Source organism: Arachis ipaensis, chromosome B6 (genome assembly GCF_059453495.1).
Source record: "Arachis ipaensis isolate K30076 ecotype BB chromosome B6, ASM5945349v1, whole genome shotgun sequence".
NCBI classification, from domain to species: domain Eukaryota; kingdom Viridiplantae; phylum Streptophyta; class Magnoliopsida; order Fabales; family Fabaceae; genus Arachis; species Arachis ipaensis.
Genome location: NC_142441.1, coordinates 2,973,370 through 2,988,369, shown reverse-complemented (window position 1 = coordinate 2,988,369; position 15,000 = coordinate 2,973,370). Strand labels below are relative to the sequence as shown.

General features: G+C 31.8%; 1 protein-coding gene across 4 annotated transcripts; it reads left to right on the top strand.

Annotated features, from left to right (window-relative positions):
• The first annotated feature begins 4,014 nt into the window (after nt 1-4,014).
• LOC107645354 (uncharacterized) lies at nt 4,015-6,303 on the top strand. 4 transcript variants are annotated; one of them, XM_016349364.3, is made up of 7 exons: nt 4,029-4,300; nt 4,379-4,629; nt 4,849-4,931; nt 5,031-5,090; nt 5,281-5,384; nt 5,474-5,534; nt 5,743-6,303. In XM_016349364.3, exons 2-7 carry the CDS (start codon nt 4,584-4,586, stop codon nt 5,755-5,757), a joined length of 369 nt encoding a protein of 122 aa, XP_016204850.1. In that variant the 5' UTR covers nt 4,029-4,300; nt 4,379-4,583; the 3' UTR covers nt 5,758-6,303. The 4 variants fall into 4 exon arrangements, with proteins under 4 accessions (XP_016204848.1, XP_016204850.1, XP_016204849.1 ...); XM_016349363.3 differs by having other exon boundaries at nt 5,642-6,303; XM_016349362.3 differs by having other exon boundaries at nt 4,015-4,300; nt 5,474-6,303.
• The last annotated feature ends 8,697 nt before the right edge of the window (nt 6,304-15,000 follow it).

The window sequence follows — 15,000 nt, the reverse complement described above, 5'->3', positions numbered from 1 at the left end:
CTCCTTTTTTTGTGCATCTTCCTTCTTTGTTGGTGTATCTTCCTCCTTTGTTTTTGCATCTTCCTCTTCTTCCATGTGTGAGGGTGGAAAGTTCTCTAATTCACTGGAGTATGAACTCCTTTGATTGATTTTCTCACTTTCTTCTATAGGATCTTACATTATATCTCTTGGGAAGGAATTTGCTTGTTTCTCTTCTTGGGGCTTGATAATCAACTGCACATATTTCTCTACATTTTTGACACTCGTCTTTATATCATGTATGATTTTTTTTAATGAGAAGCTCAAGATCTGATGGTGCTTGATATGAATAAGGAGATGGTGGCTCTTGATATGAATAAGAAGGAGATGATGATTCTTGATAAGAGTAAAAAGATGATGGTTCTTGGTATGAAAAGGGAGATAGTGGCTCTTGATATGGGTAGAAAGATGATGGTTCTTGATATGGATAGAAAGGTGGTGGTTCTTGGTACGAATGTGGAGATGGTGGTTCTTGATATAAATAGGGAGGTGGTGGTTCTTGGTATGAATAGGGAGATGATGGCTCTTGATAGTTGGAACATGGAGCACTGAAGTTTCTTTGATTTTGACTTTGCCAACCAAAATTCGGGTAGTTCCCCCATCCACAATAATGAGAATCACTCATTGAGTGTGAGTAGTAACCCATGTGATCTCTCTCCATTATTTTTCCTTAGCACAAAACACCAAAAAGAATTAAACGCACCATGTGATAAATAGGAAAGTAAAGAAGAAAAAACAGAATTTTTTTTGAAAAGAAATAAAATAAAGAATAATAAAAATAAAAGAAGAAACAGAAAACGAAACAGGGGAGGGGATGCTGAACGAAAAAGAAGAAAAAAATTAAGAAGAAAACAAAACGAAAAGAGAAAAAAATAAATGAAAAATAAGAATTAATAATACTAAAATAAAACTAATTAAAAGCAAAATTATCTAATCTAATCAATCAAACAACCAGCAGTTGTCAATCACAATCAATCCCCAGCAACGGCGCCAAAAATTTGGTGCGGAATTTACAACCACAACTAACTGGCAAGTGCACCGGGTCGTACCAAGTAGTACCTCAAGTGAATGAGGGTCGATCCCACGCGGATTGATGGACTAAGCAACAATGGTTAAGTGATTTACTTAGTTAGACAAACAGAAAATGGTGTTTGAGAGTTCAAAGAGCATTAAACAGTAATTTCAGAAAATTAAAAGACAGACAAATAAATAAGTTGGGAATAAAATATGGAGAGAGCAGCTAAGGTTTTAGAGTTATCTATTTTTCGGATTGACTTTTCTTATTAACTATTTTAATCATGTAAGATTTAATTCATGGCAAACTATATGGTAGCGTTTGGTGGAGAGACAGAGATGAAAAGACTGAGACTGAGAGACAGAGACTAAGAGACAGGGATTGAAATAAATCTCAGTATTCTGTTTGGTGCAAAATGGGAGACAGGAATTGAAACAAGAATGAAACTCTAATTTAATTTGCACAAAAAGTAAAATTGGAATTAATTAATTGAAATGAAAGTATTTTAGGTATAAAATGTTATTAAAGTTTCAGTCTCCATCTCTAAAAATTTCAGTCTCTTGTGTCCTTACTTTTTGGAGGTACTGAAATACTGAAATTTTAGAGACAGAGACAGAAATTTTAGTACCAATCTCTGAACTAACAAACACGATACTGAGTCTCGGTCTCTCAGTCTCTGTCTCAGTACCTCAAAACAAACACTACCTATGTGACTAGACCCTAATTCCTTAGACCTTTCTAGTCTCCTCTAAAATTCATCAACCGCCAATTCCTTGGTCAATTAATTCCAATTAAGGGGTGACGTTCAATTCTAGCTATATGCCACAGAAATCCTAATTACCTAAATATAAGAGGATTATATGTCACGTATCCCGTTAAATCCAGATAATTAGAAATTTAGGAGAATATATTTTCAAGCTGTTGTTCAAGTAAAGAGCTTTTTCAAGTTATACAAGAACTCAATTAGAAAGAGGTCATACTTCTGTTCCACCCAATTTCATAAGAAAAAGAACGAAAATAATTCTTAAATTATAAATCAGTACATGAATTAAAATAGAAAAACAATAGAATCAATCCATACAAATAGACAGAGCTCATAACATTAACAGTGGAGGTTTAGTTGCTCATGGTTCAGGGAGGAAAACTAGGATTCAGGTAAACTGTAATTTACAGAATGAAAATAGAATGGAATAATCCCTAGAAGAGAAGTTTCTTTTCTCTTTTATATCTAATCCTAATTAATTTTAAATTATAATTTTAAAAACTAAATAATATCTTTTCCTATTTTAAAATAAAAAATAAAATTTAAATAAGAATTAATTAAAACAATTCGCGCGTCTTCAATTGATGAATGGGGACCACTTGCTTCGTAGGAAGGCACGCCTAACTTGGCACGGAGCTGCGCCTTACTTGGAGTCACCAGTGTGTGTTGGTGTGCATTGCTTGAGCACTGCACCTTACTTGAGTATATCCTGCGCCTAACTTGAAAGGAGTAACTTCTCTTGCGTGTTGTTGTTGAGCATTGCGCCTAACTCGAGCGCAGCCTAGGCAGAGCTTCTTGGGCGTTCTTCTTTCATCCTTGCGCCTAACTTGAGAAATCTCAAGTTAGGTGCAACCTTGGTTGCGCTGGTGGAGAAGAAATATGGACTATTATACATCGTTGGAAAGCTCTAGAAGTTAGCTTTCTAACGCTTTTAGAATCACGTTCATTGGTCCTCTGTAGCTCGAGATATTTAGGTTTGAGTGCAGAGAGGTCAGGGTTGACAGCATCATTCGCCTTCTTCTCTTTTTCTGCGGAAACTCCATCAAATCCAGCCAAATGCTACCTAAAATAAACAAAATTTCACACGACTCAAAGTAACATCCATAGTGGCTAAAAGATAATTAATTCTTGATTAAACTCAACAAATTAAATGCAAATTCACTAGAAAAAGATAGGAAAGATGCTCACGCATCAAACATGCCACCAACATTCTTCTATCTTATCATATATCCTAATTTTTATAATAATTCCTCATCGAGAATACATCCAAAGTATCTTGATTAATGTCACCAACACATACCTTTTTATCAGGGGAATAAATAGTTATCTCATTCTCATCTTTCTAAAACTTTTTTCTATGGTAAAACATAATATCTAACTGCACATCCATTTGCATGGTTCAAAAGAATTTATTTTCAACAACAGTAACACACACTAATAACTTTAAGACAGTTTTCATCAATAACATTCATAAAAGCCATAGAAACTATCATAAAAAAACACAATCACTCATGTGAAGGTGCTGATTGTTCTACCATCGGAACAGAGCATAAAAAGAAACCCCTAAATACAGTCCTACAAAATATCAAAACAAAATCCTAGCACAAAATTAGCTTCAAAACTTATGGACTGACAATATACAAAATACTTAACCATGATCAACAAATATCACAGCATTCCATTAAATTTAAAAAAAAAATATGATCCTCACTAACCTTGGTGACGAGATAGAAGATCCTTGTAGTGGCAAACGAACTCTTCCGACAATTGCACAACAAACGTCATGTTCTAATGGTCTCCAGAAATTCTATTGCAACTATCACTTGTTATTTTGGGTCACTCATAGAAGAGAAAATTTTTTTCTCTGCGTCACTCATGGAGAAGTAGAAGACAAAGAGTGGAGACAAAATAGAGATGTTAACGTTTTATTTTCCATCACATACAAATGATGTTGTTCAAAGAGGTGTTTAACACCAAATTAAAAATGACGTCATTTTATTTTGTGCAGTGTGGCAAGAATTGGCTATATTACTGTCGACATCAGTATTCCAATGATAAGAATTAGGAGAAGGGCTAACCGTGATGTATTTTTCTTAAATCTAAAAAACTAATTTAGTGTAATTAAAATTTAGAAGACTAAAACAGTACAACTCACGAATTTCAATATCAAAGCGGGGGCTTAACACCATTTTGGGTGATAAGTGACAAGTAACATGTTGATTAGGCTTAATTAGAGTCACGAAAGCCCAAAAGAAAGAGTAGTGAAGCACGAAAACCCTAACAACGATACTGCGTGTTTGCGGAAATGACGAAACTGCTATCCACGCTCTTTCGTTCTTAAATCCAACTTTGAAAAGTCAGTGAAAGCAAAAAGAAATGGAAGAAGCAGAAGCAGAATCAAACCGAGACAACGTTGAAGTAGCTCCGGCAGTAATCGCGGTTCACCCGGAACAAACCTCCGTCGTCGTCGCCGTTGGACCCGACCTTCGTGTCTTCGACCTCCTGTAAGTTTCTCTCAACCCAAACCACTAACTAACGACAAACCTAACCGTTTTCAAAACTTTTTTCATACACACGCACAGTGCTGGTTCCGCTGCTTCTCTAGTCGACGAGTGCGGTGCACCCTTCCACAAGGACTCAATCAGAGCTATCAGATTCGGCTCCAGACGGAAGCTCTTCGTGTCCGCCGCGACGACAAAACTGTCAAGATTTGGTCCACGGAATCGTGGCGCTGCGTCTGCACGGTGTCGTCGGAGAAGAGGGTGAGTGCGGTTGCGATAAGCGAGGATGGTTGCCACGTGTGTTTCGCTGACAAGTTTGGTTGCCATACAGAGTGAGTTTTGATTCTATTTAATCATCATGCTTGCTGCTGTGTTTGATTTCTTGATTACTCACAATGCCCACTTTCTATGATCGTAAGGACTAGTTTGCCTTTCTGCCCATTAGGTTATAACTCGTGTCAAATGATTAAGATTGCAATTAAGCAGTTTTTACTTTTGGAATTTCACCTCCTAGCAAAATTGTGAAGCTAACATCTCTTTTTTATCCTAAGGAGGGAGGTCTATCCTGCCTTGCGTTTGTTCATGCTCGGAATGCCCTCAAGGCCTTCTTGTCTCTGGCAGTGGTGATTCAACGGTCAGTAACCAATTCTATCCTTAGGGACTCGGACATTGTTTTTATGTCTTATACTTAAATCATTCCGTGTTAGGCAAAAGTTAAGCAAAATCTCTGCAGGTTCCATTGTGGGATTTCTCCTCTGGCGTGCTCCTAGATACTTGTGAGGTTGCTGCTAAGGTATAGCCATTGTATATATCCCAATTGATCCTAGGGTTGTATAATTTTTATTTCTCAGTCAATTGTGAATGCATTTTGTTAATTATTGCTTGACTTGTCAAATACTCGTTAATAAATAAGGTTCCGCGCGCTTACTATTTCCCGGGGTGATGAGTCTGACTTTCTTGATCTTCGCCTTCTGTTTCCAAAGGCAGGACTTTTAGAGTCTAATGGTGAAGCAGAAGAGCATGGCCATGCTGTTACTTATTTGTGCACCACCATCAGTGGTTTGCTTATTGCTGTGGCCATCCAAAGGTAAGTCTTTCATTCTTCAGTCATGCCATATTAGTCCAGTATAATCTTCTGTTCATTACCTGACTTGTTTATATTTCATACAACTCTAGCTTGCAAGGAACAGTATGGTTCAGCTGCGATGTTTCTGCACCCACACTTTCTGTTTCCAAGGTAAGAAATATGATAACACATTTTTTAAATGACACTCATTTGCATGATTGCTGTCATATTTAGTGTGCCTTCTTTCATTGTGATCTATTCTTCATGTATAATGTTAGATTTCTAAAGTCAACTCATGCGTTATCTGTGTAAGAGTGTAGCAACCACAAAACCTTTTCTAGAGACAGGAATTTAAACTGATGGGAACCTTTGTTCCTAGTTGCCTGGATGGTAACTGGTGTTTCTAGTTTACCTGCTTGTAACTGCCCGCTGTTGGCTTGCGTGCAAGTAATCCCTGCTATTGATGCTGCACTAGAGCCAGTAGTTTTGGGAGACGATGAGATACCTGGTGGAGAGAAGCTGCTAGAAACGTGCAAGGAAGTGCTTCTGTTGATGAGACTGCTTTCTTGGCTGCAGCTGAAGCTGTCAAAACAGCAATGCGCAACCTATTGATTAAAAAGCAATACCCTGCAGATAATAGAGAATCTAGGAAGAAAACTAGAAATTAGGTGTGCTAATGACACGGCTTGGCCCGAAGACCCGGTCTGGACCTGGTCACTTTTGGGGTTTATTTGGCCCGGGTTTGTTGTGACTTGGTTATACCCGAGGTTTCAATAAAGGAACCCGCTAATTTATTAAATCGGGTTTGGACCAAGGCCTGGGTTACCCAGACCTGGCTGTTGGGCCCGCATGGTAAAAAAATTGTGCATTATATTTGTTGTGTAATTGACCTAATTATTATAAGACTTTAAATTATTATTATTGGACTAAGTTGTTATTATGTGAATGTTGCAATGTTATGAAATAATTATTTTTAAATTATTTTCAAAAATTTAGAAGTTCAAAAGATGTAAGATCCAAACTTTATTTTCAAAAATTTAGAAGTTTTAAAGATGTAAGATCCAAATTTTGGTAATGTTGTAATTCACTATAAAAAAAAAGTATGTCTTTTAAATTAATTCTAATATTACGTTATATTAATTATAAGTTTATTGTTTTATTTTTAATTAAATTTGTTGAATTGAAAAATAGATTAAAAAATTATGAAATTGGAATTTATGGACAAATTTAAATTTAAGTATAGATGTCAATTTTTCGGTATTAAGTAAATTTTTTTCTTTCTTGTGAATAAGTGCCATCTTAAATTTTTGGTATAAAGTTCATTAAGATTTGGACTTCATTCTGTCTAGATCCGATTTTAGCGTGATCCGAAAATAGTATGATTTTATCGGGTTAGGGCCAGATAAGAATTTTAAAAATAGACTCGGTTATTATTTAAGATCGGATTTAGGTTAAGGCTTCATCCCGACTCTATGTGTACCCTTACTAAAAATAATTGAAAATGTGACGGTATTTTTTTTTCATTAATTATTGTTTCTACTTTCTATTAATATAAATGTTAACTTCCTTGATTTGATTTGATCACTAGTTTTGGTATTGGCTCCTTGTGACCATTTATTTTCTCACTAGGGAGTCTGAAAAGTTCAAACCAAACTGCCATCAATTTTCTGTATGCTCTTTTACTAGTAATTGTCACAAGCATTTTAACTATATTAACTGTGATATGATTAGACCTGGTCCAGTTTAATTAGTGTGATAAGTTACACATCAGTGATGCATTTTGGACGGTTTTCATAGTGGCAAATTACTTAATTAATCCTACACACGATGTGATTTTTCTTGAGCATTGATTAGAGTAGACGGACTATTGCGTCAAGGCAGAACTTCTTGTAATTTAATTTAAACATAAGTTTACTTGAATATTAATTCGATGAGAAAGTTAAATATATTTTGTCGAACTTCTTGTAATTTAATTTAAAATTAAGTTTATTTGAATCATAATTCCATGAGAAAGTTGAATATATTTTGTCAGATTAACCATGAAATGTAGGTGTACCATATGTAATTGTTCATTTATTAAAATTAATACAGCAAATAATAATTAAAATTAGTACATAACTTAGTATGTCTTTTATTTATTTAATTAATTTATATTAAAATAAAATACATATAATATTAAATTTTAAAAATTATAAATTTCATGCATAATAGTTAATTAGTGATAAATAGATAGATGGAATAGATAGATGGGTATTAATTAGAGGGGTGCACTATTGCATCAGTAGTAGTAGTACTCTGGGGAACTGAGGGGCTTTCCCATTCGAAGAGCAAATCATTAAAACCCGCTTTCTCCAACAACTCATCATAAGATGCATAATCAGGGGCGGTGCTGGTACGTATATGAGGATAACCAGGGATCACAAACCATCCTCTCATTGGTCGGTCTATGTTTAAATTGTCTATTAAAATGATTGTGTCTTTCACATACTGAACATCCAGTATAGCTGGAGTGATCACAAAAGATATGTGGCTCCCAATTGGAGTGATCACTCCTAGCTCGGGTCCTGGACGGGGAGGAGGGGGTCCAGTCCTAAGATTGAAATACAGTGCATATTCACCGTCCAATGCAGTCTCATGTAGTTCCTTACTATCCCGTGCCCGTTCACGGTCATTCAAATCCAAAGTCTCTTTATCCACGAGCCATCCTCTTAAATCTTGTTCTTCATAACCGCGTATCTTAGCTACTATAAATTTTATTTCCATTACATTAGTAGTCTCCGTGACCTCATACTCGAAGGGGTACTCATCAGGAGTGATCACTAGTAGCCTGGCCATTATTCTGCATCATAAATCAAAAACACCACGAGTTAGAAAGAAAAATAAAAAATGCAGAATAGTAAACAAAAGAAAAAAAAAATACACACATGAGGTACCCGAGTAACCTGCAAAGAGAGAGAAGATGTTCAGAGACTAAGAGTGAAATTGCAATTTAGTCTCCAAGTTACATAGAGAGAGAGAATGCATGCATTATTTCTTGCAAATCATTAGGTAAAATTTCATCATAAGAAAGAGACCTCAATTTCATCATGCAAAACTTGATAATGAGTAGGTAAAAAAAATACATTTACTCATTTTTAATTATTTTTATTAATTATGAAGAAAAGAAAATACATTAGGTCATTTGCTTTGCTATGAAATTCCCAAAACCCCTTACTTGAAGTCTTAAAGGGTTGAGTTCAATGGTGCCGGAAATAAAAGAGGACCAGAAAAAGAAGATTGTTGGAGAATCTCACAATGAAAAAAAAAAATATTAACCTATAACAGCTAAACTAACTAATGAGTTAGGTTCAATTATGTAGAAATATATTTAACATTAAAAGAAAATTTACCTACTTAATAAATTTTTATTAACTTTGTATTTGTTTTACTTGTTTTAGAATATTTTAAATTGAATAATTCTTATCAATATAGAAATCACATTTTGTTAAAACAAACTTATTCTATTTAAAGTATATTCTAATAATATTTATAAAATCATTTTATTGAACTGAACATTTTTGAAAAGTTAAAATATCATTTTTTTAAAAATAATTTTATTTGATTATGTATTCGAGATCGTTTTAATGTATTTATTGTATATTTTTAAAATTATTAGTTAAATCCATTAGATACATTTTAGTACTGAGATAATGCGAACATGGATACTCTTTTACTAATTATTATACTGTTGTAACTTAATTATTGGAAAATAAACCTGATTGGATCGGTCTTATAAAAAACCGAGTTCCAACAAAAAAATATATATATTTACTCATTTTTAATTATTTTTATTAAGAGAAAATTTCACTTTTTTCTCCTGCGAGATACTAAAATGACACTCTTCTCCCCTCTATTTTATAAATGTACATTCCCCTCTCTTCTAACTTTTAAAAAACTCCTCTTTAATCTATTTTAAATTTTTTGTGTTAACTAATGTTAACTTTATCTATTTTTTAAGAAAAAATAAATTATTTTTTGAAAAAATACCCATTAACAAAAAATTTATTTTTTATCATTAAATTTTGCTTACCAAAATACCTTTTAATAAATTATTCTTTTATTGATTAAATTGTATTTTTATCAAAATATTTTTTAAAAAATTAATAATTAAATTATTTTTTCTAAAATACCTACTCTTCAATAATTTTTTAATTATTAAATTGTGATTTTACTAAAATTTTTGTTAATAATTATTTTTATATTTACTATTAAATTTTTTATATCAATATATATTATTTTAACATTAAATAAAAAAATCTTATCACGATTAATATGTATAACAATTAATATATATTGATATTGAAAAATAATCTTATTAAAATTTTTATTTAATGTTAAAATAATATATATATATATATATATCGAAAAATTAATAGTAAAATATAAAAAAATTGTTAACAAAAATTTTAGTAAAGTTATAATTTAATAATTAAAAATTATTGAAAGGTATTTTAGAAAAAAATAATATAATTATTAAATTTTTATAAAAATACAATTTAATCAATAAAAGAATAAGTTATTAAAAGATATTTTGGTAATAAGTAAAATTTAATGATAAAAAATAAAATTTTTGTTAATGGGTATTTTTAAAAAAATATTTTTTTTCTTAAAAAATGGATAAAATTAACATTAGTTAATACAAGAAATTTAAAATGGATTAGAGAGGAGATTTTTTAAAAGTTAGAAGGAAGGAGAATGTACATTTATAAAATAAAAGGAAAAAAAAGTATCATTTTAGCATCTCACAAGGAAGGGGAATGAAATTTTCTCTTTTATTAATTATGAAGAAAAGAAAATACATTAGGTCATTTACTTTGCTATGAAATTCCCAAAACCCGTCTTAAAGGGTTGAGTTCAATGGTGCCTGAAGTAAAGGAGGACCAGAAAAAGAAGGTTGTTGGAGAATCTCACAATGAAAATGAAAAAATATTAACCTATAACAGCTAAATTAACTAATGAGTTAGGTTCAATTATGTAGAAATATATTTAACATTAAAAGAAAATTTACCTACTTAATAAATTTTTATTAACTTTGTATTTGTTTTACTTGTTTTAGAATATTTTAAATTGAATAATTATTATCAATATAGGAATCAAATTTTATTAAAATAAACTTATTCTATTTAAAGTATATTTTAATAATGTTTATAAAATTATTTTATTGACCTGAACATTTTTGGAAAGTTAAAATATCATTTTTTTTAAATAATTTTATTTAGTTATGTATTCGAGATAGTTTAATCAAAGTTTTTTTTTTACACCAAAAAAAAAAAAAACTGTGATGGATCATCAAGCATGTGCTTTAAATTTTTAATGTATTTATTGTATATTTATTAAAATAAAAAAATTAAAAATTAGATTATGTACCTATAAAAGTTCATAAGATTGTATTTTATTCTAAAAATAGGATAAGACAAAATATTGAAAATAAGACACAAAAAACAAAAATATAAAAATTAATATTTTTATATATTATTTGATGATAAATTAAAATAAATTATAAAAATTTAATTTATTTTTATTTTTTTTTTATAAAAAATATAATAATAAAAAATATAATTATAAAAATTTATGCTTTGATGACGTTATATTCTACAAAATACAAGTTTAATTTAAAAATAACATCATCAAAGTAATAAGTTCTATATTTAATTTTATAATTTAATAGATATAATATTTTAATTTATAATATTTATTATTCGTGAGTCTATTATCTTAATCTAAAAATAATTAATAAAATATTTTTTTAAAGTAATAATATAATTTTAAGGGAGTAGGATGCATGATCAAAATTACTCTCGCTCTCTCTCTCTCTAGTAAAAGCCATAGAGGCTGCTTCTGGTAAGGTTTTTCATTTTTATTATTATTATTCTTTCTTGTATTATTTAATAAAAATATATTAGGTAGTAAATAGCCAACAAATAGCAAAACTTCTTGCTGCTTCGAATTTTGAATTATTAACAAAAAGTAAACTATTACATTTCAGAAAACTAAACTCAAATATACGTCTAAATAATTTGTTTATAGTTTTATACATCTAAAATTATAAGAATATATACTAATTATTTTATTAATATATTTAAAATTTATATTTAAATTATTTGTTTACACATCTAAATTTTTAAGATTGTACATTTAAAATTATAAGAATATATGTTAATTATTTTATCAACACACTCATAACTCATATCAAAATGATTTGTTTACACATTTAAAATTATAAAAATGCACGCTAATTATTTTATCAACACATCCATAATTCGTATCCAAATAATTTGTTTACACATTCAAATTTATAAAATTACACATCCAAAATTATAAGAAAATACGCTAATTATTTTATCAAAACACCAAAAACTCATCAAAATTACACATCCAAATTTTCGCGTTCTCTCTCGTATAGCAGAGGCATCACACAATTTTTTCTCCTCGAGTGAGACTTCCTACTATTAACACATCCAAAACTCAAACGCATCCAAAATTAACATGAACAGCATAAACACATCCAAAATTAGATATTCGCACATCCAAATTACATTAATATTATAAATCCCACATAAATATAGTAGTGTAAAAAAATTCTCAACACAAATTAATTAAAAAAAATTACCATAGACATATCTAATATTATGCATGAATTAAAAAAATAAAATTTTTTATTATAAAAATAAAAGAAGGAAAGAACTCTACTAATGAAGCTCACTGTTGAAGGTACCCCCAACCAGAATTGGATCATGTGCAAGCCACCTGTAACACCCTACCTATCAAAATGTCACGCTTCCAGCTGTACCACTCTGATTGATCGGGTATTACAACGACTCTTTAAATTATTTAATATTAAAATATGAGTCTGTTTAAAAATTAAATCGAATTTTCAAAACATACATCCATTATTAAAATACCATTTCAATACTCATAGAGAATATACATACATACATATTATTAACTATACAAGCATTATATAATACAATTCCTATTCCTCTTACAAAATGTATAAAGATAAAGGCGAGGAAAAACATATCTAAAAATAATACAGTATATCATATAAATAGAAAACAGAATGAACTCTTCGTGACTTCCTGGTCTATATCCTGAAAAGGAAACATCTGTAGGGGAGTGAGAACATCGTCCTCGAAAGGGTTCTTACTATAAGGTTACAGAATTACTATAATAGGATACGTGAAAATAATACCGTTTTGAAGAACAGTGATTAATAACCGCCTTATGTATCTTTACAAAACCGAAGATTTATATTCAAACAAAATGCATAATCCTTTTTTAAAATAGAAAACTGTTAATTCTAAAAAATAAAATCCAAATTCCTTTTTAAAGTTTTTCTTAGACAGCATGAATAACTAAACTGTTCCAAGCATATGTTCATTAAGTTTATGCTGAACCAGTTTAGTTTTTCATACTTTTCTAAATAAAAAACACAACCCAAGCACGGCCTTTGGCCCATTTCATAACCAATCACGGCCCTAGGCCCAAACAATTCAAACAACAATCAATCCACCACAATCCAACCAATTTTCAGTCACAAACACGAGTAGGAATGTTTAAGCACAATCAAGCAGTTACATCAAGTAGAGCAATTAGCAATTAAACATAATTATTCACATAGGCAAACCAAGTAAAATGTGCACATCCAAACAATGTCACATAGATGCATATGATAAATGTCTGCCCTATGGCTGATGAGTCTCATCTGTCGGTTATCAAGCTAACCCGACAAGTCCGGTTTGCTAAACCCTTGGACTGTTCCCCGACGCACATCCCATGAGTCTATGCATAACTTTTTCTCATATATATATCAAATCACTCAATGGGGGTGCCATTCCCGAGAATTTATACGTGCCCGTTCACCCTTACGTCGTAGGATCAACAGAGTGGCAAGTCTCAACCTGGAACACGTGGTGGCAAGCCACTGTACTTTACCCAAGGAAGCTCGTATCTCAGATATAAGAAGTGCAACAGCCACATATTCATTTAGTCATCATCATTTCCGCACTTTATTAACAATTCATATCAAACCAATCATCATTCAAGCCATAAGTCACCTGAATACTTCAAAACATAGGTTCTTTCATATTTAAATCAATATTAAAACATGAACTTTCCGTAAATAGATTAAACTTGAAACATCTATTTCTTTATAAATCAAGAACTAAATAATAGAACCTTTCAAATCCAAATCCTTTTCTAAATCACATTTTAAAACAGAATCTTAATTTCATAAAAATTTGGCAGCATCTCCCCTAAAACTTGGACTTTGCCATCATTTTCGGGTCCCAACCAAACCATTCCGTAACCCCTTCTACGGCTCAAAACCAAATCAGTTTAAAATCAGGTTGTTTCCAAAAGTGCATCATTTTCAAATTTCAAGAACACTAATTCAAACTCAAATCAATTTTCAACAGGTTAAACTCGATTTCAAAGCTTTTACAAAATAACTTTAAAGAAGCATTTCAAGAACAATCCGTTTCACAAAATCGAACAATAATCCAGCCAAACAAACATTCATATTCACCAAAGACAAACAACAATATATAAGACTTATACAATCACTCAAAAATACCTTTCTCACATCAATATCCATATATAATAATTTCAATTTATAAAATATGGTTTTTCTAAAAAGGCCCCTATCTTAGTTAGCCGAGTCCGCATAACTTATCGTGATAATTCCCTTTCCTTTTAATTCATGGCAACAACGACAGCATTAACCCCCACGGGAATAGCAACAGCCCCAACACCTCTTATAACAACCGTGTCAATATAAATTATAATCACAGTGACTGAAACACTTTCAAGAAACCTAAGACAAGGACGTATACAAAAATCGAATTAGAACAAGCATATAACACAACAATAATGATAAGGGTTCTAGATCGAAAACTCACTGCAGCTACAGAAAAACAGAACGATGGAGCCGCAAGAAGCAGAAATCAGACCAGGGAATCCGTTCTGGCGGTGGTAGCATCAATCCGAGTGATTAAGGCGTGATTAAGGCAGGGGATACACCAACAATAGTCAAAATAATAGAACAAAATAGAAGCGAAACAGATTTAAGAAAGGAAAAAACAGTTACCGGTAAATTTGGTCCGGTTTTGGCAACGGCGTACAACCAAGTAAGTCGCGGCAATTGAAACCCAAGAAGACAGAGGCTTTAGCTGCGGCCTTCGACGACGCAGCAGCAACCTGGGTGCAACCACGGGGAGCCCAACAGCTTCAGTGACAACTCCCGGCAACCACAGCAACTCTAATCGCATATATAATAACCGAAAGTTAATCATATAACAAATACCACCATAAATTCCTCAGTAACTTATAACAAAACGACGATTATGAGTGTTCGGAACGAGGAATAACTTACTGTAATTAGGGGACCCAGGAAAACGGAGCAGCGGAGGCAACTCCAGCACTCAGAAGAACCGAAACCAGCCTAAACAAATTGGGCCAGAACCAAAACTAGAACCAGATGGTTTTTGGAACTGTAAGAGCGTCCTCCGGCAACTGCAACAGCGTTTTTCAGCGTCCTTCAATGAGCAAAGATAGAATAGTAACGGCAACTCTCACCACCGTCACCTCCTCTCTTGGT